General features: G+C 54.2%; 1 protein-coding gene across 5 annotated transcripts in view; it reads right to left on the reverse strand.

Moving 5' to 3' along the window:
* The window catches only part of LOC144935552 (uncharacterized), an 86,689-nt gene that overhangs the window by 25,168 nt on the left and 34,320 nt on the right, over window positions 1-27,201 (reverse strand). For all 5 annotated transcript variants that reach the window (XM_078862319.1, XM_078862356.1, XM_078862337.1 and 2 more), the window contains 5 exons: window positions 14,476-14,515; window positions 12,304-12,408; window positions 10,939-11,015; window positions 7,752-7,863; window positions 489-565 (listed from right to left, as the gene is read on the reverse strand). In XM_078862319.1, coding sequence (XP_078718445.1) covers window positions 489-565; window positions 7,752-7,863; window positions 10,939-11,015; window positions 12,304-12,408; window positions 14,476-14,515 — 411 coding nt within the window. The remainder of the gene's footprint in view (window positions 1-488; window positions 566-7,751; window positions 7,864-10,938; window positions 11,016-12,303; window positions 12,409-14,475; window positions 14,516-27,201) is intronic.

Genomic DNA, 27,201 nt, shown 5'->3' on the forward strand with positions numbered 1-27,201 from the left:
TACAAATCCTGTGGCCACCCTCGTCATTACTGCCAGTTTATTGACAATACGCGAGCTGCAGGCTTCACATTTGAAAGACCATGCCATTGTGTGCCAGTGTCATGGTTAAAAAAAAAACTCAAATAATGCAATTGGAGTCTACATTGCAATCATTATCCCCAACTGTGGAAACTAGGCAGGACCCTCCTGAAAAAGAATCGTGACATTTGGTGATGCTTTCCTGGGTAAACGAGAACAATCATAATCACTGTCATCATCATCGTGAACATAACCCGTCATCTTTATCATCATTGTGAACATTATCACTGTGGTCATTATCATCATTGTCAACATTATAATTGGAGACATCATCGCTTGCCACCGCCACCATCATCATTGTGAACATCATCACTATCATCATTATCAACATTATAATTGGAGACATCACCACTTGCCACCGCCACCATCACCATTGTGAACATCACCACTGCGGTCATCATCTGCGTCACCTTGCTCGAGCCGAGTCCATGTCCAGCACGAGCTTGGCCAGGTGCTTCCTCTGCTTCTGGATGTTTGGGATCTCCACCTGCGCAGATGCAGACACACACACAAAGACAATGATCCCCCGTCCCATACAACCTTTACCAGACGGTTGGGGCAAGCGCTGTTAGCGAGTAGCACCGAGATAAAAGCCGACACGCCGCACGAGGGGGTGGGTGACCCAGCACCACGCCCAGCCGCCTTTGTCTCCCTCGTGGCGAATTTTACACATCACACCATTTCAGGCTGAGTTGACCTAGGGAAAGCCCAGGACCGTTTCATATATCCGCCACTGTTATTGGTCATGGGCGGTGGTGGGGGGGGGTATTCGAACTCGGGTCGCCGGTTTTGCCGCGCAGTGTGTCAACCAATGTGCCACTGATCCCGGCTCACAAAGGCAGACGCTTCCCCACGTAGCCTGTTGTAGGAATGCTGTTGGCATCACTCCGATCGCGCTCGCAACTCACATCGCTCTCGCAAACGGGAATCTATCCTCGTCTTATTGTCCACGGAGTTCTCACAACTAAATATACTTGAAACTGAACCAACATAGCCTTGGGATGAGCGCCGTTGGCAAGCGCCTATTATAAGGCTGGCACTGCTCGGTGGTGTGCGAGAGGGGCGTTGGAGCAAGCGCCGTGCCCGGCCGCCTTTGTCTCCCCAGTGGTGTGTATGTGTGTGTGTGTGTATGGGGAGCGGTAGTGTAGCGGTGAGCGCATTGCGCTACGAAACCGGTGACCCAAGTTCGATTCCCGGCTCACGGCCAACACCAGTGACGATTATCTGAACCGTTCCTGGGCCTCCCCTAGGTCGACTCAGCCTCAAATAAGTACCTGGGGTGGTGTGTAAACATCGCCACTGGGGAGACAAAGGTGGCTAGGCGTGGCGTTGGCCAGCCACCCCCTCGTGCGCCGTGCCGGCCTTCATAGGTGCTCGCATAAAGCACTTGCCTCAACAGTCTGTTGAGGCTGTAGGGGGGGGGGATCTTTATCTTTGTTATTTTTTTATGTGTGCGCTGTGTTTATGAATTGTGTATAACACGTCAACAGTAGGCACCAGGGGCGGAGGAAAGGGGGATGAATTGACAAAACAAACCAATATTTAAACACAAGCTCTCGTTACTTCAGTCTCCATGAACCGTGGTCCAACCAAGCTGAAGCGGCGTTGTCCAGCAGCAGCAGCAGCAACATCATCATCATCTAAATCAATCGCCGTTATCCTGCGAGACACCTACTCAACACCACGCGACTTCCCTGTAAAATGCGAGAACTTAAACTAGGGAGCGTGAATTCGCACAAACACGACTGCGGATGAAAGCCGCGAGAAGCAGATGCCGCACCTTCCCCCCCCGCGATTCCAAACGGCCTCCGTTCTCTCTCCGCGTTTGTAATAATAATAATCCAATTTGCACGACAAGGAAATGTGGTGGCCGGTGTCATACCGGTCACCACACCTCTGATTTCCCACGCCTCTGATTAGCACGGGTGGCCAAGTACGGCGCGAAAGAAGTTCAACGTACGCAAATCCAACTATCGTACGGATAATAATACATCAAATAGCAGTGTCGTTTATTTATGAAACACGAATTAATTGGCTGAAAATATATAGAGGACCGCAGAGCTTGGGGAATTGCTCGCTCGCCGCCTCGGCTGCCGCCATCCAGCTCGCGTGTGGTTCCCCGGGGATTGTCAGATGCAATGTGCACGAATGACGACGCTAAATAGAACGCCAAACATTATTATTTATGCAGCAAAAACCTCAAAGAGTCTCAGTGTTCCTGTTTTTTTTGTTCAGCAAGGATCTCCACCGGGGTTGTTTGCCAGTTCCATTTTAAGGAGCTCCGTGCGGCGACAGGGAACCGGATGCACCCAGGCAACACCGGTGCGTACGAGGGAACATCTGTCCGACGGCTTCACGCCTCGTCGTGCCCAACGTTACTGCGGTTGCGGGTTCACGAACCCACTCGCTGTCCTGCAATATCCGGGCCTCCATGCAGCCCAGCAGTTTTGGGCGCTTTCATCAAATACAAATACGCATGCACACACGTGAGGCCGTGCCTCTGCAACTTTGTTCGACCTCTCGTCGGCAATGCTGCTGGCGCGTGTGTTGGCGGCGAACCGGGCAGCGGCTTCATCGCTCGCAGACCGAGGCGTCGTACTGGGACCGTGCCCGCGACAGCTCAGTTGGCGGACACGGTCTTCGACGATGCGCGTCGTCTTGCCTTGCACCAACGGCTACTTGCCGCTGGTCAACTCGGATCTTTCGAATCGAATTTAAAACACAACGACAAACATCCCCCCCCCGTACAGCCTCAACAGACTGTCGGGGGCGAGTGTTGTTAGTGAGCACCTACGAAGGTCGGCACGGCACACATTTGTCTCCCCAGCGGCGATGTTTACACACCGCACCAGATATCCATTTGGGGCTGAGTCAACCTAGGGGAAGTCCAGGACCGGTTTAGATAACCGTCACTGGGGTTGGCCATGAGCGAGAATCGAACTCGGGTCACCGGATTCGTAGCGCAATGCGCTCACCGTTACACTACCGCTCCCCATATATATATTTTTTAAACACACACGTGCACTCACACACACACGTTTGTTTCAGCTTCCACAGGACCCATTGCCCCAAGGAGGGGACAATGCCCGACGGACGAGACTGGCGACAGAATGGCAGAGATCCGCGTCACTGTGGAGACGGAGCGATGAGACCGGCTCACTTGGCGTGGAGCGATGAGACCGGCAGCAACAGCACGGGGAACCGTGAGAGATGGCGACGGCTCGGGGGGAGGCTTCCGTCAAGCGGTGGATTGGACATGGCGTGACTCAAATGTGAACTGGCCCTTCCGGAGGGGAGGGAAAGCACTATGCACATCCCATCGAAAAATAATACCTTCATTTTATATGGCGTCATTCATGCTAATAGCATGTATGTATGTATGTTGCACTTCTAATCGGAGGTGCATCCCACAACGCTGTGCATTAATCATCTATAAGGACCATAGCGACTACAAAGCAAAATAAAAAAAATTGAATTAACTACTGAAGAAATGGCACCAAAAACAGAAAGCATCTCAAAACATCTGAAGGGCCACTCCCCGGTGGCAGCTGTCTCTGTGCGGCACAAGGTGACCGAGCACCGGTCCCGCAGGCGGGCATTTTGTCTGCCAGTAGCGGTCAACGATAACGAGTCGTAATCAATCGCGCGGCCACGTTGATGAGCGAGATCCGTCAACCCTCCTCGCCCTCCCAAAGCGCTGGCTCGTAGGCGAGCCTCGCCGCAAGGCCTGGAGGTCATCAACGTTGCCCGCCAGCAGACGTCGAGCGCAACAGAGACCATTCCTTTCCAAAAGCAGCAGCCGCAGCAGAGCCCAGGCGCCCCTGCGAGCGCTCGTTCGCTTCGCAGTAGCGGCGGTGGCCACGTCTATTCTTACACGCGGTTCCCACGTGGATCGACCCCATTATTGTGGAGCTGGCGCCCGCGTCGGGAGCGCGAGCGTCCGCCGCGGTGCTTTATAAGGCTCCGCGCGCTCGGGGCGTCGCGAGTCCAAGGAGAGGTGAATGGCGTCTGCGTTTGAGCGGGCGCCGTCAGCGCGCGCGCCGCGGTGCGCCGTGTTTAGAAGCTGCGGCGCTCTTTAAGGGTGGGTCCCTCGGTGGCCTCCCTCCTCTGCCGTCCGCGCTCTCGCACTCGACTCTCACGAATTGTGGGCTCCGTAGTTGGGAGACGTCACGCTGACCGTTCAGAGAAGTGACCGCCCGGCTGGCTGAGCGGTAGAGAGAGCGGCTCGCGGTCGGAAGATTGCCAGTTTAAATCCTGGTTTGGGGGTTGACTCAAGCCCATCATACCTCCGGGGTGATAATACGATCACTGTTTTGCGATGAAGTCAACAGTGGTTGCTGTGTGAAAAGATTCGCCCGTGCCAAAGGGAAGAAGATTTTCCACCACTGGTTCAGCGCTGTAAACAAGGATATGGGCGCCGTCTCAAAGCTCATTGGAGCAGGAAATAACAACAAAATACTCCAACACACTCGCCAATAACACCGCAGGCCTTTGAAGAAAAAAATGATATAAATCGATATATATGCTATAAAGAAGGGCCATCACCTGAAACGTTGCCCATAATAGATTTTTCCTTTGAAGGCCGTGGTTTTACTGTTGTGTAGATGCCATCTCGACCGTAGTTTGTATGTGGATCGCACCGTACGTGCACTCATCGCGCACCGCCCAGCATGACGCGCATCGCGCAGAACGACTTCACGGTGGCGAAAGTCAGAAAGCTCGTTAAGGCAAGTGAGGTTTATTTTGTTTAACCAGGAGGGAGTTCAAAGAGACCAGGATAGTTCAATAAGCACTCAGACCTGAATGATTAATGATTACTATTATCCCGCTTGTTTACACACGAAAAAGCCTCGCTCAGTCTCAAGACGTTCTGAGTAAAGTACAGCGAACACTTTCAGCATTGGGATGTTTGGTCGACGCCAGTTGCATCGCAAGTTCTTTCGCCTATGGAAGGAAAGCAGAGAGAACTCGGAGGAAACTCGTGCAGAACACGGGGGGAGGGGCATGCAAACCGCACACAGAGAGGCACCAGGGTTGGGGATTCAAACGCAGGCCTTTCGTGCAGCGAGGGGCGCACATGTTATCATTTGCACCACCCCTGCCTCCCTAAATTCCCGCGACAAAGAGTGAAGTACGACCTTCGCCAGGGACGTCCTCCCACCGGTTTAGAGTCACGCGGACTGCACGGAGGGTTGCCGCTTCAAGGGCGTCCCACCAGCCCACCCTGCTTGCTAACAGCCGCGTCCCAGCTGTGTCTCTGCCCACGGTCTCTCTCTCCGCGCCCCTTTAACCCGTCGCGTGACAGCATCATTAGCAGCAGTAGCAGCAGCAGCAGCAGCTCTGCGTGTGCTCTTGCAGACCGAACATTTCTCGGTCAAGAAATCTGAAAAAGTCTCGATTTGCTATGAAGGGGCCGTTGCGCGAAACATCGGCTGTTATCCAGGAAGCATCGAAGGTTGTTGGGCCACCGTTGTATGTGTGCATAAAATATATCAATTAAAAACTATTATTTGTAATTTTACCAGGTAAGGCCCACTGAGCTATATAGCTCTTTTTCAGAAGCAACCTAGCTCCAACTGATAGCTCAACGAAGTGGCTTTTCACATGGAAATTTATAGCAGCCAAATACTCCAAAACGCATGTTCCTAAAAGTGCAAGGAAAAACTGAAGGACCCGGTAAAAAATCCACACAACCACGGGGAGAGAGACACCGTAAACTCCATAAATACAGCAGCCCATTACCTCCTGTATACCAGGCGAGGTAGTAAACATCTCACCACCGCGGCGCCCAGCAGCAGCAGAGGGGCAGCAACAGCAGGGCAAGGTAACTGATGATTGCGTTGAGGCTCTGGAATCGCAGGTCACTTGCCCGGATTTGAAGCCCAGGATAGTCAGCGGCGCTGGCACGGGGCTCTCAGGCAGGTTCTAGTGACGCAACGAATTAAAACCATTTGTTTTCATATTTCGTGTCGCGTTGTTGCGCGACGGGACCAAACTTTCCAGAAATAGCGCCGACGCGTCAAGCGGGCTTTGCGATGGCAACGATAAAGGAGAAAGAAAAATAATAAATGAACGAAAAACCCACCACACGGAGCAGCAATTGTCCTGCCCCGCTTGCAATTTTAAACCGTCGGCATCTCACAAGGCCGAGTGTGCAAGGGCAATCTGATGAAACCCTCCGAACAGGACTCGGCCAGATTTCGCCAGATCACGGCAGACGTTGCCGTGTCAGACGCCAGAGCCGTTGAGGTGGAAGCGATGCCCCCCGCGACGAGGCCGCCCCCCCCCTCCTCCATGCCCCCGCCCACCCCACTCCCTTGTTGCGTGACGTTGTGAGAGAGGGCGCGGCGGGAATGCAGGCAGCAATATGAGATTGAGCAGGAAGGCAACTCGAAGAAGAATAATAACAACAGACATGCAGTTTCATCTTCTTGGTTCTTTCGGTAAAGTCACATAGAAGGGAAATAATAAAATAATAAAAATACAACATCATAATATAATAACATAAAATAATATAATAAAATAATATAGTAATATAATATTATATTTCGATGTAAAGCTTTCGTGACTGCAGGGATTCATCTTCTTGGTTCTTTCGGTAAAGTCACGTAGAAGGGAAATAATAAAAAAAGAAAAATTAAACATGATAAAATACAATTCTCACGACGTTTTGGCCACAACGCAAGCAGCCGTTCAGACGCTGTCTTTCCGACAGACCTGTTCTTCACCTGAGGATGGCTGCTTGCGTTGTGGCCAAAACGTCGTGAGAATTGTATTTCATTATGTTTTATTTTTATTATTTGTATTATTTCCCTTCTACGTGACTTTACCGAAAGAACCAAGAAGATGATTCCCTGCAGTCACGAAAGCTTTAAATCAAAAATTAAACATGCAGTTCATTCATCCAGGAGAATCTCACCGAGTCTTAAGCCTCTTTTTTCAGGAGGATCCTGCATTGGGATGTTTGGCCACTTGCATCAAGGAACATTTAACATGTGGGGCAGGGGGGGGATTGAAGGAATACAAAAACCCATTTGATACAGCAAGCGTGCTGTGACGGTTCCACCTGAAGACGGAAGCTTGTGTTGCCTCCGAAACGACGTGATTTTTATTAAATTTTTTATTTTACTTTTATTAATTGTATTTTTTATTTTTTACCTACGTGACTTTACCGGAAAAACCCAAGAATATGAATCCTTGCAGTCACGAAAGCTTCAAATCTAGAAATAAAAACCCAAGCATACGAGGGGAGAACACTCAAACATTCCGCGGAGAGGTTCACCAACCGCACCGAGCAATGTAGATCTTTTTTTCAGAAGTGACCCGGCCACAAATGATAGCTCAACGAAGATGCTTATCGCGTGGAAATTTATTGCAGCCAAATACTCGAAACGCACGTTGTTGATTCTGAATGTGGAGGGAACAAACGGAGAACCCGGAGAAAAAGCCACGCGACCACAGGGAGAGAGAGACGCAAACTCCAAATATACAAGCTTCGGTATCAGGATCGAACCCACGACCTCCTGCATACCAGGCAAAGGAGTAAATATCTCGCCACTGTGGTGCCCCATCAACCGAATAAGGAAAATCGACCAAATCGCCGCCTATTGCGCGAGTCGTGCGATTGCCAGACGCGTCGAGTGCTGGGGTCAATTGGCCGGGAGGCCCCTCACCTCGGCCAGGTTGAAGAGCGGCTCCAGCACCTCGCGCTCCACCTGCATCTCGTGCACCGTGAGCTCCACGGCGAGGCGGTTCTCGGCGTCGCCGCACAGTTCCAGCATCTTCCTGCAGCCACAGGAAAAACAACGGCATCAGCATCATCAGCAGCAGCGGTGGCATCAGCATCATCAGCAGCAGCGGTGGCATCAGCATCATCAGCAGCAACAAAAGTTGTGGCAGCAACAGCAGCACCATCAGCAGCAGCGGAGGCATCAGCATCATCAGCAGCAACAAAAGCAGCGAAAGCAGCGGTAGCAGCATCAGCTGCGGCAGCGACAGGAAAAACAACGGCATCAGCATCATCAGCAGCAACAAAAGCAGCGGCAGCAACAGCAGCATCAGCTGCGGCAGCCACAGGAAAAACAACGGCATCAGCATCATCAGCAGCAACAAAAGCAGCGGCAGCAACAGCAGCACCATCAGCAGCAGCGGTGGCATCAGCAGCAGCAGCAACAACAAAAGTAGCGAAAGCGGCGGCAGCATCAGCTGCGGCAGCAACAGCATGAGCAACAGCATCAGCATAGCAGCGGCGACATCAGCGGCTGCGGTGGCAACAACGGCAGCAGCAGCAGCGGCATCAGCAGGATCAGCAGCAGCAGTAGTGGCGGCAGTGGCTGCAGCAACGCCATCGGGAGCAGCAGGGGCTCAGGGTCAGAGTCAAGAGGCGGAGGTGAGGGAGGGACTGGGATCCGGCGTGACGAGGGCAGCGCGAGGGTAAAGAGGTGGAGAAGAGGTCTCAGCGCCACGTGGGCGAAGCAGTTTCGTCGGTGTGGACATGTACGCCGCTCGTAAAATTGTCGGAAATTTTGCGCAGTGAAGTAGGGGGCAGTGGAAAGTAACGTGGCAGAGGCGGGCACATGTTGCCCGCCCCCAAAAGCGGCCTCTGCGTCACGTCCCGTGACCCTACTACCGGGAATTGCTAATCGTCAAGATGAACTCAGTGACCGGTGGATGGCGGCACGGACGTAGAGAAAACAAGGGAGAGGTGCGTGCTCGGAATTACACCGAGAGGCAGGCAGGGGAATTCTCGGATTAGAGAACGTACGCAAGTCAGAGAGAGACGTCGTATCGACCGCAAACGAAAGTGAGTGGGCATGGGGGGGCAGGACGAGTCGTCGCTGTAAGGAACGGCGATGGCCGGCGGCCGAGACTAACGACAGAACGGCAGCCAAAGGAGGGAAACGCGTCTGCGAGGATGCCCACCGCAGAGGTGAGGCGGTAAAACCAGCCCAAGTGCAGGAGGCAGACGAATTATCGCATCGTAGGACTGTGGGAGATGCCGACGGCTTGAGGGGCCTTCATCCAGCAGTGAACTGATCACGGCCGACAGTTGATTGTCTTGAGTGCAGTAAACCCTCGCTATACGCGAGTTCTGGATTCGTGAGTTTCGATTAGAGAGTTACTAAATGCACATTAATTTCATCCTCCATCATCATCAAATGATCATCATCTTGTAGTCATTGTTTTTAAAACATTTCTAATTTACCCCCCAATGTTCACCCGTACCAGGAGCGCGACCCCATTTCCCCCCCCCCCCCCCCCCCCCCCCGTTGAACAACGTTTCTGCATTCGCGAGCTCTGCACTCGCGAGGTGTTGCCAAGAATGTAACCCTCGCGAATAGACAAAGGGTTCACCGTGCTGCGTAGGAGCTGAGACTAGAGGGGCTCGTGAACATGCCCGGTGGTGGTGGAGAGGCACGGTCCCTGGCCCAGTGACCCAGGAACTCGGCCCCGTGCCGTGGCACCGTCGCCACCCCCCCCCCCCGCCCGGCGCTGGACTGACAATCGTCTGCAAAAGGCTTTTTCGAAAAAAGGTCGCCCGTTTAAACGCAGCAGAAACCGACGAGTAATTACAGCGTCGCTTTGCCGTCGCCGTTTCAAACTCCGCACTTAATAGTACCGAACTGATCACGATCGACCGCCGTGTAAACGACGGCGCTAATATAATGAGCCCAGAGGAGCCGGGCTTCAGATTACATCGCGCGCGCGCACCGGCGATGTAGACGTCAGGGAGCTTTCCCTTCCACCGAATATCCGCGACATCGCTCCCTCAACCCACTCATTCGCCGCGGTGTGACCCGGCTATTCTGGCAGTGATGTGGGTTCAAATACCGCAGTGAGGTGATGTGATGGGGGTGGCTCAACGCACCGAACCGGGCACCGCTGGCTCCGATGTAGATTTCGGACACCCCGAGATTGAACCGGGAGCTCACGGTGTGGGGGAGTTGACAAGTGGTCGGTTTGGGGCTCAGAGATCCCTGTGCTGAGCTGAGCGCATAGATTCGAATCCAGGTGGTGACATCTGATGAAACGCACGAAATGTTAGCAGAGTGGGTGCTGTCACCTGGTGTGTGGATCAGAGGTCATATGAACGGTTCTCAGATGTAGCTCTGTGGTATCCGCTTCCATGGGCCATTCTCTAAACCGAAGGGTTGCAGTGCTCTGCATGTGTCGATATGGATACTTTCATTTTATGATGTGACACCGATGGGAAAATTGGGATAGAATTGGGAAAGCCTCGACAGTGAAGTTTGATCTGGCTAAACTGGGAATGCAGATGGAAATGCCACAGTCAGTTAGGCTTTATCCGGATGCACTGAGAAACTGTGACCCCTCCAGCATCTAGAGGTCAAAACATTCGTGACAATTTTAAACAAAGAAACGATTCTTGAATTGAAGCGTGACCTCGAAAGGGTGAGGTGGGTGGATGCGTTAATCGTTAGGAGGCCCAGCCGATACACAAAGAGAGATTGGTGGGAGGGAGAGAGGGAGGGGAGGGAGGAAGGGCAGGGAGAGCAGGAGGGAGGGCAGGGAGGGAGGGAGGGGAGGGAGGGAGGGAGGGAGGGGGAGGGAGGGAGGGAGGGGAGGGGAGGGAGGGAGGGGAGGGAGGTAAGGCAGGGAGGGAGAGAGGGAGAGAGGGGAGGGAGGGGAGGAGGGAGGGGAGGGATGGGAGGGAGGGGAGGGGCAGGAGGGAGGGGAGGGACGGGAGGGCGAGAGGTAGGAAGGGCAGGGAGAGCAGGAGGGAGGGCAGGGAGGGAGGGGAGGAGGGAGGGGAGGGAGGGAGGGCAGGGAGGGGAGGGAGGGAGGGAGGAAGGGCAGGGCGGGAGGGAGGGGAGGGACGGGAGGGAGGGGAGGGAGTACCCGAGCAGGGAGTCATCTCCAAGCGTGGCGGCTCCCTCGATGAGACACTGACTCAGAGCGGACTGCGGAAGCTTCCTCTGAAACACAGCCGAGAGAGAAAGCGAGTGAGAGAGAGAGAGTGAGCATAGCGGCTCGAAGCCCATGGGCTCCGCACGCCACAGCCAACACCCGGCGAATACTAATGCGAGCGCCGAGTGCGGAGCGACACTGACGGGCGCGCAACACGACGCGCTACATCTCGCACGGGCAGCCTGGTTCCCGACCGGATATTGCCAAGAGCGCCTGGCTACAGGATGCATGGGTGATGATGACGACGACGACGACGCTGATAACCGTGGTTAATTCTGCAATTCTATAACACGTATGGATAAGGATGGTGGTGAAGATGATGATCACGATGTTAAACATTACGGACAACTTGCTGAAATCTGTTGTGTTAATCCTGTAATTATATATTTATTGATGACGACGATGATAATAATGATGATGACGACCAATATACGATGATGACCAATGCTATTTAACAACTTGATGGCATCTGTTTGCATCACATCTGCGATTCTGCACCACATTTACAACCAATACAGAGGAGAGGGGATATCGGAATAGAATGCACACAGCATGGAGACTACAGCCCTGCAAATCCGCACAACACAAGTGTAAATTGTATTCGTCCATCCGACAACACCCACCTCTCCATAAAACATTACCGACGCAGCGCACATTGACTGCAGATATAACACAGACATTACGCTTGGTGTAATTAAATACCGTGAAAACGTTACCAGAATGAAGTTCTCCATTAATTCGTCCACACTATCCATCACGGCGGCCGGAGCGGTACGCGTGCGCCTCGGAGACACTTACATATAAATTGCACACACGTGCGCACGTGTGTGTGTGCACGTGTGTGTGTGTGCACGTGTGTGTAATACTCCGTGCTAACACCTCTCAGTGTCCCCAGTCTGCACCACGCACTCTCTATCGCACGCTGCGTCGCGGGCGACGCTGCCTGGAGCCGGCGATTGCCCACGCGGCGCTATCGAAGCGACGGCACGGTGCGGAATGTTTGGAATCGATCGAAATTCCGCCAATGCCGTTCGGATGTACGACGTCGCGCAACTCACGAAGGAGGCTGTCGCCGCCGGGCAGGAAAGTCGGTGTTACGGCATGCGGTTTATCGACGACCAATCTCCACCGCGACAATCTCGAAACACTCTCACTGCAAATGCGCAGCGGCGGCCTGCCGGGCGCGACGACGGCGTCATGCTGCGCAGGCAACTCGGCGAGATGAATCATTGCGAGCGTTTACACGGACGCCGAACGCGCGAGCGAGCGAGCGAGGAGGGGAGAGGCCGCACTCACAATGCGCTTCTCGTAGTCGCCCTGCACCTGGCCCTGCAGGCATGCCAGCAGCTTCTTGTGGGTGCTGTGGGACACGGCCTTCACCTGGTCCAGGCGCTTCTCCACCTGCGGTAATGGCAACGGGGTCAACGCCACGCACACCGCCGCACCGACCGTACCGCGGCACACCGCATCGCGGGCGCCGCGCGGTCCGCGCGTCGTCATACGCTGGCCACCACGTACCCCACGCGCGGTATGCCGCTGCGAGCCCACGCACCTCCTCAGGTTGAGCCGCCGCCCCGTGCGGACTTAACCCAGAAGCCCCTGCGAATTTACTCTGCCCTCTCGTCTTCGCCGGACGAGAGACTCCATTACGCCAACGACGCGCGCCCACACACCGCGCCGCCTCGTGCTGCGCGGGATGCGAGCGCGGTGTCTCTTCTCGTTTTGCTGAGCGATTCAGCGAACAAGCCGCTCGCAATTTGGACATCGCTCTGTGCTGCGCCGGCCTAATAGTGTTCCCCCTTGCGGCACGGGGAGGTCCATTAACGCGCCGTTTATTCGTAACCCGAGTGGCCCGTTCCCGGCTTTTATCCACTGCAAAACATGTCGCGCGCATCGCTTTCCCGCTAATTAAAAGCGAGTTTTCATTTCTAACAGCGCCGTCCGCGAATAGAACAACAGCACAGGCGCGCACGAGCTTGACCTGCGAAATCAAAGGGTGACCTGGGAAAGCATCAACATCCGACGGGCAACTGCAGAGCGTCGGCGACCACGAGCGGTGCAAGCGGTGGGGTGGAGGTCACCGCACCGCGCCACCGCTGCACCCGAGGATTATTCCACCGCTCTCTTCGGTGCCACTCGGTGAACGCATTCCGTGCACTGCCTTAAGGAACCAGCCACCCGGGTTCGATTGCCAGCCACGTAGATCAGGGGACAAGTGACATTTAAAGGACTCCTCGGTGCTCCCTTCACCATCGTGTACTGCTCGGCATGGTGAGGCACGGTAACCTCCCCCTCCCCCCCCCATGATGACAAGGGGTAAGGAGGCCTTCGTCTGTTCAGTGTTTTGGCAAAGGGCTGCAAGCGCTGTTCAATGTATCGGCTGTGAACCCCGACTTGAGTAATGGGAGGGGTTGAATGTCTCGGGGTGCTTTGCTCAGGTGCACCACGAGGGATGGCATTGGTCCGAGACCGGCACACACAAAAGGGGCCTTCAAAAGGCTCCTCCCCAGTCTTTGCACCACCGACTGCTTGGGCAAATTATCGGAAAGAACCTCACTGCTCACAAGCTAGGACAGACGATCCAGCCACCACCCCCCTTCTCCTGCAATCCCCTCTGCGTTGGTCACGGCGCAGTAGGGCAGCAGGCAGCTGTCAGTCCCCACCCCCGGCCCTCCCAACTCACTCGGTCAAGCTTGCACAGTTGGGCAACCACGCACGAAGACACATGCAGAGACACGGAGACACATGCAGAGACACGGAGACACATGCAGAGACATGGCGGCACGTGCAGAGACACACACAAACAGACAGAAATATAAAGACACACACAGACACGGAAACACATGCAGAGACACGGAGACACATGCAGAGACATGGCGGCATGTGCAGAGACACACACAAACAGACAGAAATATAAAGACACACACAGACACGGAAACACATGCAGAGACACGGAGACACATGCAGAGACATGGCGGCACGTGCAGAGACACACACACAGACAGAAATATAAAGACACATTCAGACACGGAAACACATGCGGAGACACGCAGACATATGCACAGAGAGACACAAACTCACAAATACAGAGGCACACAGAAATACACAGACACGTAGACACTCGCACAGAGAGAGAGACATGGACACACACAGACAGAAACATTGAGACACACGCAGAACACATAGAGGATACACAGAGACACTCGCACGGACCCGGAGACACAAACACAAATTCTCGTCGCGAATTTTGGCACCACTCCATGTCCTTGTTCTCGATAATATAAGTCTAGGCATAGGATTGTGAATTTTCTGTCAGCTGCAACGCATTCCCACCCACCCACTCAAACCCATCCACCCACAGTGGCTTTCTGGTTGGGTGTGGCCAAGAAGATGGAGCCATCTCGAAAGCGAGTGCCGTGGGATGAAAGAGGTTTGGAGCAGCACTGACTGTGGAGGGTGGAGAGTCACCTGTAAGAGATCCTCGCTGAGGACTTCAGTTTTCTCAGCTCTGCAAAGAAACGCACAGAATCCCAACTGATTACAGGGCGGAATGCGATCATTAGGCGCGCGCCGGCAGCGACGGCGCGAGCAACGAAACAACACTCCCCCCCCCCGACACGTACGTAATGCCCCCCACCACCGCGTGCGATTTGCATCCCTCGCTCTCCCCGAACGCGAGGCGCTTGCGGCGGCAGTGGAGGCGCGCAAGTGGGCGCCCGGCCGCGTGCGGGGCGAGCTCTCCGCGTGCATTTCCATCGGCCGCCGATTCGCAACACAAGCGAGGCAGAAAATCACTTCGCAGAGGAGAGGGGTGCAGGTGTGTGTGTGTATGTGTGTGCTCACACATACTACATACACAGTGCCGTGCGGTAGTTTAGCGGTGAGCGTGCTGCCCTATTAATCCGGCGACCCGAGTTTGATTCCCGCTTGCGGCCAACACCAGTGACGATTATCTGAACCGGTCATGGGTCTCCACTAGGTCGACTGAGCCTCAAATGCGTACCTCGTGTGGTGTGTAAACATCACCATTGGTGTTGGCCACCCCACCCTCTTCTGTGCCGTGCCGGCCTTCATACGTGCTCGCTAACAGCACTTGTCCCAACAGTCTGTTACAGGCTATACAGGGGATCTTTGTATTTGTCACAACTTCACGTGGCTACAACATTTGTCTCTCTGTGTCTCTCGGTGTCTCTGTTTGTTGAGCGGAGGTGGAGTGGTTAGCGCACTGTGCTACTCAACCGGCGACCCAAGTTCGATTCCAGCTCACGATCAATAACTGCAGCAAATATGTGAACTGGTCCTGTACCCGGTTCAGTGTGCAAAGGCAGAGAGACAAAGGCAGCCAGGTGTAGTATTGGCCACCCACCCCCTCGTGTGCTGTGCCAGCCTTCAGAGGTTACGGCCGGCACTTGCCCGAACAGTCTGTTCGAGGCCATGCAGGGAATCGTTGTCTTTGTGTGTTCACAACCAGCGGACAACACTTGCGAGACACGTGACATAAGTTCTCAGCTCGTGCAGACCTAGACACCGCAACCAGCTGTCGCACAGACCCATGCAGAGCCAACACACCGTCGTCGCTAGCCGACCCGCACACAACGACCACCAAGTGTGAGTGGTGTCCCCCGAGGTGCTCGTGCCAGGCCAGGTAAACATTGTGGCCCAAGGCTCTCCGACGACGCTCTGATGAAAAGTGCGCACGAATATAAATCCGCTGTCAGCACGCAGCTGACGTAGCCCTGCATGCCTATACCTAACGTACAGAACCACACTGTCAGCACGTAGCAATTGTACGTACCCGCACAGCCGAACACGCATACAGGCAGAGACACACACACAGTCAGCAAACCAGCTTGCATACAGACCCTCACGCAGCCAGCGGCCAGCATACAGCTCACATTCAATACACGGTCAGCAAATAGCAGTCATACAGAACCAACCTATCTGGTAAACAGACCCTCAACACAGCCAGCAAACCAGCTCACAAACCCACAAACAGTCAGCACATAGCAATCATACGTATCCACACAACCCTCACGTACAGACTTTGCACGCAGCTCGTACAAATGCAGAAATAACAAACGGGCAACGATTCCTCGGCAGCAACTTTAGTTTGTTTTCTCTATATCGGCGTTCGGGGAGGAACTGCATGAAACATCCCCAGGCCTGGAGTGACTGGTCAACGAGCACAGCTGCAAGGAGGCGTTGGAACGCGGAAGGACGATGGGTGCTTGAACCTCGACTGTCTTCCTCTTCTGCCGTTTCCCGGTTGCCTTCCCCTTATGTAACGCTCTGACCCGCCCCGACTGGGCATTTCTGAAAAATCGCTTGATAGCTCATCAGATTCCTCCAGCACAAATAAATATTCCAACTCCGATACTCACATCCCGTCCCAACCACCTGGTCGTTACGCACGACGGCCGTGCGAGACAAGAGACGCGCGTCACAACGGGCGCAAGGCGACGCGTGCGATCGCGTGCCAATTCGCGAAACGGCACCGGGTCGCGAGCGCTCAACGTGCGGGGGGACGCGCCGTTGAGCGCGCCTGCCGTTGTTCGCCACGCGGGCCAGTCGACGGCGGCTTCCGCAACGACCGAGGGGCGACCCCGACGCTCGGCCCCAGCAGCAAAGCGTTTGTGATGAGGGCCGTCGGCTTCGTGGCCGCGCGGGTCGAATGGAACGACGCGAAGCGACCGTGTGACGGGGCTCCTCCGTGGATGGCGGAGGAGCCCGTTTGTAAATAGGTTGCGTCACTTGCGGTTTAGGCCGCAGACAGATTCCTTCGCAGCCCCTGATGCTTTGTGCCACCGCCTGAAGGTGTCCCCGGGGCTGCCATGCACGCACAGCCCTCTGTCAATGCCACTGCCTCTCCACGCCGCGCAAATAATTTGGGTTGTTTAAACCATACTTCGCCACGCTGGCCGGTGTGGGTTATCGAAGCGCGGGCGAGCGCAGATGTGGAAGCATCGAAGTGCAACGCAGCAGCCGGTTGTGCTGCGCCGCCCTCTGCCGCCTCAGAAGCGTGTGAGGTTGGCTACTTGGTAAACGACCTTAAGATTAAAGCCGGGGCCTGTTCGTCACGACTTGCCCCGCGGTACACACGATGCGCCTGCCTTTTAGCAGGAAGTGTGAGCTGGCTTATTTGACGGCGCGTTTCCAAGCGTTTCAAAGCTTTCACGCGTCACGAAGGCACGCACTGCTCTACGGCCGCGCTTCAAGGCCTGCGGCTACAGAAAGACTAAATCGCTAATTCGAAACAAAATTGATTTCACGGTCAACCGACTTGGCTGCATTATTTATGGAAGACGCTACGGTCTTGTATTCAGCAGTGCCAAAACAATTACAAGCCTTCACGTCTATTTGGATGTTCTAACAGTGCAAAAAAAAACCCAGATATATTTATATATATCTTTGCAGGATCGTGGGAAAGCCAGTCCTGATGTGCCAGTCCGTGAGCTGCGGGGCTAGGCGCTGCCACCAGCACGTGGTGCCAGCGCACAGCGAAGCGCGCTGCTGGGTATCACGGTGAGCGCTACCCGAGGCAACCGGTGCGGAAAGCATGGCCCCGGCCTCTCACGGGGGAGGTCGCGGCTGCCAGTCGGGCAGTCGGGGTCGGGAGCCATTGCAGTGGCGTCTATGCAAGGCGAATCGCAGCACCCGACAGAATCGCGTCAAAGCGAGTCCCACGCAGCGACTGGCCGTACGTATCGCGCGTTGCTTCGGGCACGATGTCCGACGTTTCGCTCCACGTGCCAGGGGGGGGGGGGGGGGAGACGTTCAGGCACGATTGCTCGGCGTTGTCCTGCACGTGCCGGGAGCAACTTCTTCTTCACGAACCCAATTAGGAACTGAACGGTTCCCAAAGCAGCTGCCAGCACGTGCAACGAAACGTTGGACGTCGTGCCGAACGGCACGCAGCAGGAGCGCGACAACACATCGGGGGGTTGTGATGTGCGTCCCTTCATGCATGCTACGACAATTATTCGACGGGTAATATTTATCTACGCAGCATTACTAATACACACACAAAGTGCTCGCCACAAATCAACCACAAAACCTCGCACATCTCGTCAAGGAGCATGAACCATCATGCGAACTCCGGTTATTCTCACAGCGGCTTTTGGCAAACCGTCGAACAAAGACGGTCACCACAACGCGCTTTCAGAAGCACTTCTGCGGCCAATTTGAACGCTCTTCCTTTCGATATTAAGAAGCCATTGGAGCGATGCACTTTTAAACCTAAATTGAAAACTAATTTCCTTAGAACTGCTTTTGGGTGTTAGTTTGTTGTCCTTCACCCGCACCTCCGATTAGCACAGTTGGCTACGTACGGTGCGAAAGAAGTTCAACACACATACGTATTATGTACTTGGAACAGAACAAAGTGCAATACGTGCCAAGATGAAATGAACTCGAGCTGCAAGCCACCATGGGAGAGGCCCAAGATGATTTGCATGATTTCTGCTGGCACGTGTGCGCACAGCAGCCAGTTGTGTTGCACCACATTGTACTCTCGTCATAGAGGACACCGTATTGATCGCCACATACACTGCACTGTGCAGATACTGATGACCAATCAACGGTCTAATGCGTGACCCCGAGACCATGGAGGGGTGCTGGTGCTGCCGTTGACGTATTGTGCTACGAGCCCGCAGTGCCGGATTATACGAGCAGCAAAAGTAGCTACATATGTAGTAGCTACGGGCCCCGCAGTTTCAAGGGCCCCGCGCTAAATGCTTTCAAGCTATCAATTCCGGTTTAGTGATTCTGCACTTGCTCTATTGTTATAGTACTATACTGCCTTCAACTTTTATGAACGACTGGGTGTTTAAGGTGAGTGATTTGTCGTATTATCTGGCTGTACAGCAAATTAAAAGATGCAATTACCTTACTATGAAAGTAAACAAATTTGCGTTTTAATATTTGTGCATTTTTATTTTATTTAGGGCCCCTTTATAACATATGCTACAGGCCCCACACTAGCTTAATCCGGCACTGGGGCCAGGTGACCTGATTTGATTCCCTGCGATGGCTTGGCTAATGAGTGATATCTGCACTGAGGTTCTGGAGACTTACCCACCCTGCCCCCACTTCACCAACCAGCACTGACCAGCGTGGTGAAGTATGGTCGGAATAACCTCCAACACACAAATGGCATTGGAAAGCCGTCATCCAGGAGTGGATTTGAAAACGGCTGTACCATTACACACCGCTCTGTAGTTTCGTCAAACAACAATGATGGTACTGCACTGGTGGCGGGGTACAGGCACAAATCACACCTCACACATTCGCCAACAGGGCATAGCACACGCACTGCAACGGGCGACGTTTTGGACCATGGGCCCTCTTCAGAGCGGATGCTGCCCCCTTTCAAGAGCGCATCCTGGCCCACGCTCTCGGCTCTTCTCGCCCGTCATGTGACAACGACGCCAAGCAAACAACAGCCTCGTCCCCAGCGACGTGCACCCCCCTCCCCTACCCCTACAAGGGGCTAGTAATGAAACGTAAACACTTCATGCTTTGCCAACATTTCTCATTGTTTTCGTCCGAGCGGCGGCGGGGGAGGAGACGGCTTTCCCACAGCGCGGGCCGCTTGGGTTACAGAGCGGGGCCCGCGTCCCTCTAGCCCAGTGTCCTTCGTTCATTTTCAGGGGGTCACTTCCGCCGATAAGACATCGGTGCGTGACGGCCGCCACACATTCGACGATTGGGGGTGTTTTCACATTTGCGTATTGTCTGTCAGGGGTGGCGCTAAAGGCCGCCAGGGGCTCGTCAGTGGCCCGCGGGCCTTGCAATAAAGAAGTCCGGCGCGGCGAATTTACGCTCCGAATCCCCACCGAACGTGACAGTGCCGTGTGTTGCTGGCCCGCTTGCCATTTTGGGCCCCCCCCCCCCCTCCAGGCAGAGCTGCCCGTGCCTGTCGACTGTGACGACAGAGACAGAGAGGGATGACGTGTTTCTTGTGGCGAGAGCCGTAGGGGGCATTCGGCGCAAAGGTCCGCACCGTGCCGAACGCGAGCGCGGGGCCTGCTGCATTTCGCCAACGCGGTGCGGCGCAGGTGCAGGATGAACGTTGCGTTGTCATGCAACGTTAATCCAGCACCTGCACGCGAGTCGATCTCATCCGGACGTCACCTGGGGCGTGGTCACCTCCGTTGGCTGCAGCCCGGCTCGTCTCTTATTTCGAGAGACGTCTGTTAACAATCCACGTTTAACCGGATCATTTGGTGAAGCATACCAAGGATGCATTTCATATATTTACATAATTTGAAAAAATTGCGTATCTGGTGCCCCAACTGTGTAAAAGTCACGTGTAAAAGCATTCGCTGAAGACGATTTGGTGAAACTGCTGCTGCTGCTGCTGCGTTGGCAGTGGTGCACAGTTACCAAGAAATTAAATAAACTCAAACGCGTCCATCAATAAAACTGTTGTCTCAAAAGACAATTTTTTTTTCAAGGCAAAATTTCGGTCAATGGCCCTTTCTTCATAGCACATGGTACACATCGAATGCTCTTCCTAGATCCATCATTTATGTGCTATGGGGCCGTCCATAAATGACATCACGCGATTTTGGACGATTTTTGACACCCCCCCCATCGTCACACGGCGCCACAAAACGTCAGACCCCCCCTCCTCAAATGTGACGTCACAAAGCTTTGCCCCCCATCAAAAAAATAAAACATGCTTCAAATCGCTTTAAACTATTGTCATTGTAGTGCGTACTTAATGTGCCGCTGCACTCTGATGTTGTAGGAGAAAATATTTATTAAAAAGTCGATTTAATTATGTAGAACGTGTTGCCTATATTTATTTAAAGTTGCGCATTTTGACGTGACGTCACATTTGTCAACCCCCCCCCCATCGTCACACATCGTCACAAATGTATGACCCCCCCCCATAGGTGCGTGACGTAATTTATGGACGGCCCCTATGAGGAAGGGCTTGAGCCAAAAACACAGCCCATTACATATACTGCATACATTTTTTGTCTTTTAAGGCCAGGATGTTGTTGACGAATGCGTGGGGCTTTTGGTTTTCACATCGAACCGGGTTAAGACTCCACAGAGACGGCGAGTAACGCGAAGCACCGAGGAGCGAAACCACACGACCTCACTTCCCACCTCCACTCGTGCCACGCATAGGGAGGCTCCCTCCTCCTGGATCCAACGAGTGACCCATACTTCTTCCCCTGTGCCGTGGGGGCCTCCTGTCCTCACAAGAACACCGCCCACTCACCCCTCCTCACCCTTCCCAACCATTCCCCACCTCGCTTGCCCAGGCCGAGTGCGTGAGCGCAGGCGAGACCGCGTCCAAATATTTAGGTCCAAAGAACTCCTCCTGTGAAGCTGCTCGGCTGATTTAATTTTGTTTTGAGTCTCGCTCCACTCCACTGTACACAGAATGTGGAAGGCGCACAAGACTACGAGAGAGCCTTGGGACAGTCACCATCACCGCCACCGCGGAACAGGGAACGGCTCTTCGCCGGTGGAAATATTCCAAATGTTTTACGAACAACGACTTCGACTGCGACGCACATTTGTGACGGCCGCTTTGCCAAGGCCCCGTGCACGCGGGACACTCGCTCTGGTGGGGCCCGACGAACGCAGCGGCCCTCAGTGGAAATCTCGGCCACGACCTCGCGTGCTCACACACACACACACAAAGACAAAGATCCCCCGTATAACCTTAACAGACTGTAGGGGCAAGTGCTGTTAGCGAGCACCTATGAAGGCCAAAACGGCACACGAGGGGGTGGGTGGCCAGCACCACGCCCGGCCGCCTTTGCCTCCCCGGTGGCGATGTTTACGCACCGCACAAGGTACTCATTTTGAGGCCGAGTCGACCTAGTGGAGGCCCGGGAACAGTTCAGATAATCGTCAATGGTGTTGGCCGTGAGCGTGAATTGAACCCGGGTCGCCGGGTTTATAGCGCAGCGCGATAACCACTACACTACCGCTACACTACCGCTACACAAACACAAACGTGCTTTTTGTTGTCCCCACTTGCACAACGCAGCTTCCCTGGGGCGGGGGGGGGGGCCGTGCCGAACCAGCTCAGCGCCGCTCGGGAGGCACCAGTTTGTTTTTTTTTCGCCGCAAGAACCCAAAGCACAACGAGCGGCTCTCGACTGACGCCATGATAATGAAGATTGACCTCCATCCCGGGAGCCCCGCTTGGCCACCGCCCCCCCCCACCGCCGAGTTGAATTTCCATGTCTTGCGAGGTCAGCGCGTCACAGTTTGGTTCTGGCTTCGCTCGACAAATAGTCAGTGGCAGGGGTCATCGAGGAGAGGAGCAGCGGGGACAGACCAGAGGTCGGGTCCCCCCCCCACCTCCCCCCCGTCGTGCCCCCGGCTTGAGATGGCACGCTGGACCCCGCTGGCCACATTGAGGTACCCGTGGCCTTGACCCCTGCCGCTGATAACGTCCACTGCCCCGGCGGCTCGCAAAGTCCAAGGGCCTCCCGAAGGCTCCTTGTGGTAGCGAGGCTCAGCAAGCCGGTGGCGGCGATGGCGGCGGCGTGTTTAATGTCCCTTTCGAATGACCACAGAGTCACTAGACCAGCACCCAGGGGGGGGGGGCGAGCATCACGAGGCGGGGTTCTTGTCAATTGCGCGTCGTTCTAGCCCCCGTCTCCACACTCATCTCCGCAGTCGTGCGGGAAAGACTCGCGGAGTTTTTTTTCTTCCAGACTTTTTTTAGGAGAGCCCCCGCAGAAGGGACTTTTTTTTTTGCCAATGCCATTAATGAGCGTTCGAGTGTTTGGCTTCGCGTGGTGGGAGGAAACCCGAGAGCTCGGAGAAATCCAAAGCACGGGGGGGGAAGGTGGTGGCGGTGGTGACTCGACACGAACATTCTCCACCCGGGTTTGAGGCTTTCGTGACTGCAAGGATTCATACTCTTAGGTTTTTTTCGGTAAAGTCACGTAGGTAAAAAATAAAATTAATGAAAGTAATAATAGAAATAAAATAAAATAATAAATCACGACGTTTCGGAGGCAACACAAGTATCCGTCATCAGGTGGGACCGTCACAGCTGGATTTACTGTATCAAGATTTTATTTTAATTCAATTTTTCATAAATTTTAATTTTATTTCTTACCTACGTGACTTTACCGAAAAAACCTAAGAGTATTCTCCACCCGGCAAAACTCACAGCCGCGCAAACAAAGCTCGCCCCGATCCATCCCAGGTGCATTGTGCACTTGCGCGATGAGTTTGTAGATTAGAAACAGGGATTAAACGGAGCGCTCCGCGCAGAGGGATTTCAAAATCCACTGCAGAACCGCCATGTCCTCGTCACCTCGCAGCCCAAGCACGAAGTTTTCCAAGGCAATCAAAACATCAAAGTGCTAACCAGGCTCAAAATCTATTTTTATTCATCTTCTTGGTTCTTTCGGTAAAGTCACGTAACTTTACCGAAAGAACCGAGAAGATGAATCCCTGCAGTCACGAAAGCTTTAAATCGAAATCTATTTTTATTCATTTCGTAATGTATTACCAGGTACGGCCCACTGAGCTATATCGTTCGTTTTTCAAAAGGGACCTAGCCACAAATGACGGCTCAACCAAGCGCCTTATCACGTGGAAATGTAGAGCAGCCAAACACTCTAAACGCACGTTTCTAAAACGGGGATGGAAAACCCGGAAACAAATCCACGCGACCACGGGAAGAACGTGCAAACTCCAAATATACAGCAGCAGGCGTCGGGATTGAATCCACGCCCTCCTGTATACCCCAGGCGAGGTAGTTAACATCTCGCCACCGTGGCAAACCTGCTGCGCTTCCTAGGATGTAATCAGACGGGTCACAACCAAAATAAGACTTGTACTTTTGACCTCTTACAACAGCTCCTCAGGTATGCCGATGTGTCACGCTGTTCCGGGGGGAGGGGAGCTTATGCCCGCCGTTTTTTTAAAAACACGACATGTCTCTTGGATTACAGGCGCTGCAGACACACACGTGTCACCTGCCAATAAACAATACCGTCACTCTTTGCCTCTTTGCGCTCGCGCGTGTACAGCCCCCATGTCAATCCGACACTGGATGAGAACCTTCCCGTGACGTGCGGGTCGTTGGGGCTTATTTGACCATACTTCACCACGCTGGTCAGCATGGGTTGCTAAAGGCGTAGAGCAGAGAGGTAGGGGCATACAGATGCGGATAAAGATGGATCTTGCTTCACTGCCCTCTGCTGCCCACCACAGCAGCCTGTAATACCCTGCTGTCTCCAGACTCATGGCTGCTTAGCTTCCGCAATGGGCGGAGGCCGGCCGTATTCTTGTCGATTTGGTCATGAGGCCGAAGTGATTAGCGTCGTCATATTTTCTTAAAATATACCAATCCGATGGGGGAAGGGAAGGGGATGGAGGCAGGGCCCACAAATGATACACGACCACCAGCAGGGGTTTCAAAGGGACCTGAAGCGGCCGATGGAAGTCCGTGGCACTGGCTGGGCCAAGACGTAATGGCCCCACGGCTCTACTCTCCTCTCGCTCCCATTGTCGAGATTTGTTTTCCCATGAAGACGAAGACAGCTGGCGCGGCTCCGAAGACAGCGGGACGAGGAACGAAGGCGCGCCCGTGTAATCACGCTATTCGCGCGGTCTATTCGTGGCCGAGCTGCGTGCACCGCGAGAGCGAGTATTTTTACTTGCCGTGCCGCCCGGCAAAAAAAACCCTTGGGAGGAGGAGGGGGGGGGCCGGGTCGGATCACAGAGTTCGAGCCGCAAGCCTCTCGCAAGGGCATTGCCACTTCACGCACGTGTGCCAGTCTCCGCCGGCCGCTGGCCCTGCCGTGTGCCAGCGTGCCACGCCACTGAAGTCACCAAGTCACTAATTGCTAGGCAGGGTGAAGCGGTGGTGTAGTGGTTTTGCGCGTCCGTGCGACAAACCCGGCGCGTTTCGGTTTGCGGCAATTGTCTGGACCGGTCCCGAGCGTCACCCTTTCGCCAACTGGCCTGCCCACCGCGGGGAAGTACGGTCAAACCGCCACCACGACTCACGCGGCGTGTGGGGGAGACCTTCATCCAGCAGTAGATTAACAAAAGTGCTCCGAATTGGTCACCGATAAACTGCCACCCACAGCGGCGGTTTGACGAACTATCCCGGTTCAGGGGGGAGGGGGGGGGGGGCGCAATTCGATTGGAAAATCAACTCTCGTCTAGTTGGATTGTTCCTCGCATGTTCCATCTCATTTGCAGAGTTTTTTTTTACATTAGCCTGAATGTAACCAAAATGCATGGACGCACTGTGCGCTATCGATTCTCTCGAGAATAATCGATTACGTTCGATTAGTCCGTGCGCACTTACCGGCCTAACGATTGCAGGCAGGGGTCATCCGGGCGTGGCGATGGCACACGAACGTGCCAACGCTGGCAGTCGCCAGATAACGCCACCTGCACCTGGACGCTGCTCTTTCGGACTCCGCTTTCATTTCGTAAAAAACGTTCCAATCATTCAATGGGGTTTTTTTTACTTTTCGTTTACCACACGAGTCAACCGACACAAAATGTTGCCGGGGCACACCTCGACACGGGCGACGCCGCACGCCGCACAGGGTCTGCGGGCTTGCTGCGAGGCATTGGCATGGCTACTTCCTGACCCCACGTGACTTTACCGAAAGAACCAAGAAGATGAATCCCTGCAGTCACGAAAGAAGCTTTACATCGAAAAATACTTCCTGACCGTTTCGCTACGGATTGGAGCGGCCGAGGTGGCGGCCGCGGTGGTGGTGGTGGTGTTGACGGCGGGGGCAGATGGGTGTGGGGGGGTTAAGGGAGGAGGCCGTTTCTACAATTGTGCACCCAACAATGCAAAGGGAAAAAAAATCCTCTGCAACTTATGCCAGATTCAATAATGCATCCTGTTTACCAGGAAGGGCCACTGGCAGTTTTCCCTTTGTACACCCGGAACAAAAAAAAGCAGCATTAATCATCAACACTGACGTATTACGATGCGAAGTATGCGAAGTAGTAAACCGTCGTTTCAGGCAATGGTCCTTATCCAGGGCTGAGAGAGGAGCTCCTCCCTCAGGGCCCATCCCCAAGGCCAGAAAAAATCCCGTTCGCAGATCAAGGCTCTCTTTGCTCTGAAAATAGGAGGAATCAATTGTCCAGAAACGTCAGCGTGCCACTCCATTTTCTGGCCGCGAGGCAGAGTTGACGACGAATGTTGCCGGTGTCGTTCAGAGGCATGGCTGCTCATCATCGCTGCCACCGACACACTCTTTGATCCATCTCGCCCAGCGTCCCGGGTAGCCGGGCGAAGAGGTTACCCATCCCGCGTGAACTCTGCGTCGCAAACTGCGGTTGTCGTAGACGCACAGCGACCGCCCCGGCACGTGGGAAGAGGACTTCTGCCTGCCCTGGGAGCAGGCAGCATCCACGTGGGCGGGTGAGTAAATGTAAATGTGCCGTGAACCCACCACCGCCCAACACAGACCATTAGTAGGGTTTGTCACGTAAACAGAACGTGCCAAGTAGCTACCACTTCAGCACTCCGGTGTGTTGGAAAGTAAACCCACAGCATTGACAATTCGAGTCCGACGTTTCGCTGGCAATTGCAACCGGCTCCATCAGGCGATTTTTGCCAGAAAACCTTCATTTACGAACAATACCGGTCGCGAAAGCCCACGCGTTACATACGCGTGGGCGGGTGTCCGCCCTCCACCACCGCTTCCGCCACCGCCGACACGCCGGGCCCGTGCCCAAAACACAGCCAACGTGAAGAGGCGCCACTGCGTCTGCAGTCACGTGGTGCAGCATCGATGTGCGCTGCAGCATCGATGTGAGCTCAAGACCTTTTCCCTCCATCCTCTGCCCACGGGCGACTGCCACGGGTCTCTGTTCAAGCATCCCGAGACGCCGTCTACACGTGGAGGGCCTTATTGTGAATCGACCACTTAATGAGGATCTCTCCATGCCTTGAGGGCTGGCGGGGGTTAATTGACCATACTTCACCGTGTGGGCTGGTGATGGTGAGTGGGGGGGGGTGAGCAGGACGATGGATTGTTGCTTCACTGCTCTCTCCTGTGAAGCGCTCTCCAGGATCAAACCTGCTTAGCTTCCTAGGTCAGATGGCATCGGGAATATTCCGGATGATTTGGGTCATAGGCCTAGACACTGTAGAGGGTGGCCCAAAGTCAGGACACACAAAGTGATTTGAATAGTTTATTCTGATAGTTAACTTTGTAT

Source organism: Lampetra fluviatilis, chromosome 1, assembly GCF_964198595.1.
Source record: "Lampetra fluviatilis chromosome 1, kcLamFluv1.1, whole genome shotgun sequence".
NCBI lineage: Eukaryota > Metazoa > Chordata > Hyperoartia > Petromyzontiformes > Petromyzontidae > Lampetra > Lampetra fluviatilis.